We start from the raw sequence: 5,587 nt of genomic DNA, 5'->3' as shown, positions 1-5,587 counted from the left end.
AGAGTAAGCAACATCTCTGAAAACCCACTATCATCAGTTCTAATCAACTATAAACTGTTCTTGGAATTCATCTGCTATTAGAAATATAAAAAAAAATCAACAAGGTCCAATATAATGTGAAGAAATCCCATCACTAACATCAGTTGTTCTGTCAAAGAAACATGTTGGGCAAGCAAGATGTGTGGAGGATCATACCTCATCTAGTACCCTCCATAATTCACAGCCATTCTCCGGGAGCTATCAGGCTTTGCCATTCCAAGTTCACAGGGCCTCTGTACATGTCCACGTGCTTGAAACCTCTGCAGCTTGATCTGCTAAGCCCAGCCAAGAGACCATGAGCAGAAGGCTTCCTAGGATGGTACTACACCTGCCATCTCTCCATTAGCCATACCTGGCTCCTAAACAGGACCTGAGATACCCTGAAGTTCTGTACCCATAACATATGAATCAGTTGGATTAATTATTTGCCCCTAGAACACAAATATTTTTACAAGTATTACTGCATCATTTCCTCTCTAATTTTACGCCCCTGTCAACTTGGACTGTCAAGTCTTCCAGAGTCTCACAAGCAATGAATTTTGGCTTTAAGTCTTCTTTTCCATTCAAGGCACTTTGGCTTGACACAGATCTTGCTGCCTGCCTGGACAGACCTCATCATCACTTGTGTTGTTTTCCTTTTTGTTTCATCCTTTCTTGAGTGCTTTTCGCACTTCAGACATCAGATTCGCAAGCTAGTCTATGTCATCTAAGCCTGCCAGAGCCTCTGTTACCGCATAAAGACACGTCCCACATTGGACTCAGCAAAGCTCTAAGACCATACCACTCCTTAGGTCTCTGCTAAATCAACTGCTTTCTTAGCTTGCCTGTGGATTCGGTGAATATAGTCCAGTATGCTCTGCTAAACCTGATGTCAACACCACCTTTCTTGTACCCAACTATCTTAGTAACATTTGTCCTTCTCCTGTCTTCCCATTTCGGATTTGATGAGGACTTCATCTAGTGATAACTAATTGTCCCTGAAGAATCTTATGGTCCAGTCCATCGAGGACTTTGTATTACCTCAGGATGCAGGAGTTTTCTCAGGAGAATTGGTTAGTTATTAAGTTCTCAGCTTTCATGGCACCCAGACTGATCTGACAGCCGTAGGAGCTACACAATAAAGTGGACTTTCATTTCTTTTGTATAAGCATTTCTTGTAAGATCAGTTCAGAAACTAACCACTGGCTAGCATCCTTCCCTGTACCAGATCACTATTAGGGGTGTGTTCAGTCATAGAGTCTCCCTCTTACTTCCTCTTTTCTTCCTCATTGTTTGATTCTTCTCATAAGTTTCAAGTTCCTGGATGTCAGGAAGGACTCATTAGCACCTATCTAGCTGCTATTTTTACATTTAATCCCAAAAGGGCAAGCAATATTTCCATTTCCTTTTCCAGATTTTCAATTTTGCTGTCAAAGTAGGGATTAATACAGATAACAGAATATATACTTCTCTTTCTCTTTGCAGTCCCTCCTTTTGCCAGGCTGAGTTCTTTGAGGCAAACAGGTAGACTCCAGCTATTTGCCTTATCACACACACAGTCTGTAGGCACCATGTAGCTGCTGCATAGCCTGTTTCCAACCCCTTCTGATACATACAACTTTCAGGTATTCAAATATATTTGTAGTTGGAGAGTTTTCTCATCAGGTCCACCAAGGCCCAGCAGGCCCACAGCTCACTTACAGAATAAACACACAGACGCTTATATTATTTAAACTGTTTGGCCTAATGGCTCAGGCTTCTAGCTATCTAATTCTTACATCTTAAATTAATCTATTTCTATAAAGCTATACCTTGCCATGTGGCTCATGGCTTACCGGCATATTCACATGCTGCTTGTCATGGTGGCAGCTGGTAGTGTCTCCTTCTGCCTTCCTGTTCTCTCATTTCTACTCTGTTAGTCCCACCTATACTTCCTGCCTGGCCACTGGCCAATCAGTGTTTTATTTATTGACTAATCAGAGCAACACATTAGACATACAGACCATCCCACAGCACTTCCCCTTTTCTTTCTTTCTTTTTTTTTTTTTTTAAGGAAGGTTTTAACTTTTACACATCTCCAAAGCCAGCTTGGTATACTTGGGAATTTGGGCGTAGCTTCTCTTACTACTTCCTGCTGGAGGGGGGCACTGTATCTTATGAGGACACAAAGAAAATTTTAGGATCATTGAGTAGTTCGTGAGGGTGTATTGTCTGAGCCAGTTGCCTTGAATCCAATCTGGATGTTGGATTATCTGGGCCATGGTGTCACTGGAGACCTTTCAGGGGGTCTTAGCTGGTCAAACATGATGTATCTTAATCTGGAACAAATCCATAGCCTCTGGCTTTCTGTGGAAACAAAAGCAGAGCCTCTTTTCCAAAACAACATATCCTCATATCCAAATTTCGAAGTCAAGGTACCTTTAAAATATACATTTTGGCATAACTCAACAGCTTTTACAATCAAATGTTTTTCTTCAGTTGCGAATATCAAAGAGAACATAATCCAGATTCTCTGTGTGATAGCCATCTTTATGTGGCTTTTTTTTTTGGTCAGTAAATTCTGAAGTTTTTATTAATTTCTCAAAATAAAGCTAACTTCAAGACTGTATACATGAATTATATGTGTATATGATGTATATGAGCACACATATAACATACATGTTTATATGTATGTATGCATATAATTGATATAACTGTAGAAGAAACACACTGGGTATGAATTATTATCAGAATTCTTTGTCCAATAATATAATACATCATTAATTTTTATTAACAGTCCAGGATTTGTTTAGCATCATGTTTAACATTTTAAAAATCAAACAGTAACCTTTTTTGTTATCGTGGACAGTGCTATTAAAAAGATTTCTAACATCACTGGTTAATAATTTTCTAAATTACAGAAGAAAATCTTTTGAAATTTCATTATGGGACTTACTTGTCTACTGAATTTTAAAACGGAGAATAATTAGTGCATGAGACGTTTGTATGCCAGTATACAGACATGGGGTCCTACCACTCTCAGGAAACCATTGACTGACAAACATACTCATTGTGGTTTCCAAAGAAAAATGCCTATTTGACTCATGGGAAAAAGTCTGGGATCTGGTCCTTCTGTTTCTGCTGCTACTGCTGAGCATGCGATGCATCTGGGGTCGGCATGGGGAGGAAAGGGTGAATTATTAGGGTAACGCCAATCTCTAGACTTTTCTCCTTCTGTTCTCAAGTTAACAAGTCAGGGAAAGAACTGCAAGGAAACATATAAAACGAGGGACTTCTTGTCCTACTACAGAAATTTTCCTGATTAGAAATCTATGACTTGTTCTTTATCTTTTAAACAATGAAGCCTTTTCATCATTTTCCAAGTTTATACTGCAAGTTGGCCCTGGAACTAGAATCTACAGTTTTCTCTTGGTGTAAGAAATAATTTTACGTTTTATCAAGATAATTGTCTTTCTAAAATTAATCATATGTAATTGTATATATTGGTAAAAATGAGAAAAGGAGGAAAGCATTCTAAGAGCACTAATATACTGGAATAGTATATGATAATGTCAGAAGGGAGTCCTTTTATAAAAATTCTATGAGGTGGATCAACATTATATAAAAACTTTGGTATCAAATGGATGATGATATATGAGATTAGACTTTTATCTGAAACATTAGAGAAAAAATTTAATATAGTTTAATTAATTAGCTAAAAAAAGCAAGACTATTGATCATGTTGATGGTATTTCTAGTATTGGGAGATGTTATTATAAAGTATAAAATATTATTTAAACTCAGACAACCATGGCAGAAGCAACACTAACTGAGTAGTAACAAATAAAAAACGTGACAAAGCATAGTAAATGATAACACAGCAAAGCAAATTGACAATTGGAAACCATTCAACTACTACATTCTTTATGTTTTTGGAAGTATTAAAATTCTATTAGATTAGACATGACTCTTATCCAAAATGTTTAAGTATCAAAGATAGAAAACAAAATGTCGAAAACTCTGGGATTAAAAGAAGTAACACAAAGTAGAGAAAATGAAAGACACCTCACTATTCTTGGTATAGTTATTATTTATGGAATGGGTAAAACATGTAGAAAGTGTTATTACAATTAAACTAACACATAAAAAGCCAAATGCCACATTTACCTAATTCAAATTTGTAAAACAGCAGTAAAAGCAAATTTCATCAAACTCAGACAGCTTATCATGGAAAAAGTAAGTATGGTGAGATAGTAACTAAACCTAAGTTTCACAATGGGCAGCTTCTAGCCGGTTCCTTGAAGCTGGATCTTGGTCACACAAGGATCAATGGACAAAAAATCAGTTGAGCTGGATTAGAGCTGCCCAGTTGTCTTAACAATGAATGCTCCACACTGTTTTAATGGGCTCAGGCTGCATCACGGGTGCAGGCACAGCAATGGCGCTGGAGGCATAGACCTGGTGGTACGACGCTGCTTGGACTCCATGGTCGGAAAACGGCTCTGGGACGGAGGCTTCCATCAGAGACAGTGGAGGAGGAACACAGCCACCATCTTGTGCAGTTTCTACTGGTTGATAAATAACCTCAGAGGGCTGCAGATATAGGAACAGAGCAGAAGAGGCAGGGGACTGGGGAACCCCCCACTGCCACTGCCCTGGTAAACACTGAGCTGGGGCCTGGTAGTGATATGCGGGCTGCTGATAAACTGGCTGAGCTACCATCACAGGAGAACTAGATATGGATCGCGAAGGCCAAGACGGTGGGACAGAAGTTACTTCTGGAGTATGAAAATAAGCAACGCCATTATGGTAAGTGTAAGGATATCCAGTTGAAGTGGTTAAATACATTGTTCCAGCAGCAGGCATTATACTGGAACGAGGAATCCCTACCTGTTGTTTTCTTATTGCTGGACCAATGTTCTGTTTCTTATCCTTATAATTAAGTTTTTCAGCCTCTTGTAAGATTTTTTGTGCATCTTCTTGAGTTTCAAAAGTGATGAAACCATACCCTTTGGATACTCCAGCTCTGTCATTAACAATCTTCACTTCTTTTATAGACCCATACTGGGGAAAAAAATTTTCTTAAATCATTTTCATTTGTCTTAAAGTCAATTCCTCCTACGAAGATGCGGTTAGGGATCATAGTTCCGTATCTTGGGGCACTTGTTGGGTTATTCAAAGGCACAGGTGGCACAGGATTAGGGGATGGAGATAATGAATCTGTTTGCATCTGATTTGTTGTTTGCGCCCGGGATTCGGTCTCCATCATCCCTGTTGAGAGAGGCAGGAGGCGCGGGGAAGTTCAAGTTGGAAGGCTCGTTCCGTGGCAGCAGAGGAGCCGGCGGCGTGTCTCCCCGTTGGGGACTCGTTTTCCCCTGGCGGCGGCTTATTTTTTATATTATCTTGAACCTATTGCTTTAAACTGCAGCATTTTAAGACTGAAACGGTGCTGTGGCTTCTGGCTCCACCCACTTCAGCTTCCCAACATGGCGGTGGTATGTTTTCCACCAGCTCTGGGAGCCATCAACTCTCAGAAATAGTGGGTCTATGCTTCTATCAAAGCAGCATGTAGCCCAGATATACTGTTTCA

At 39.5% G+C, this 5,587-nt stretch overlaps 1 protein-coding gene across 1 annotated transcript; it reads right to left on the bottom strand.

The window, feature by feature from the left end:
* Positions 1-4,306: 4,306 nt before the first annotated feature.
* LOC114697399 (protein boule-like) lies at positions 4,307-5,263 on the bottom strand. The gene is given in 2 exon segments (XM_037209574.1): positions 4,307-5,064; positions 5,066-5,263. Coding segments are annotated over 2 exon segments (891 nt in total). The 3' UTR covers positions 4,307-4,371.
* Positions 5,264-5,587: the final 324 nt, after the last annotated feature.

This window comes from Peromyscus leucopus, chromosome 11 (assembly GCF_004664715.2).
Source record: "Peromyscus leucopus breed LL Stock chromosome 11, UCI_PerLeu_2.1, whole genome shotgun sequence".
NCBI lineage: Eukaryota > Metazoa > Chordata > Mammalia > Rodentia > Cricetidae > Peromyscus > Peromyscus leucopus.
The sequence above is the reverse complement of the archived record's forward strand: the minus strand, read 5'-3'. Positions and strand labels throughout refer to the sequence as shown.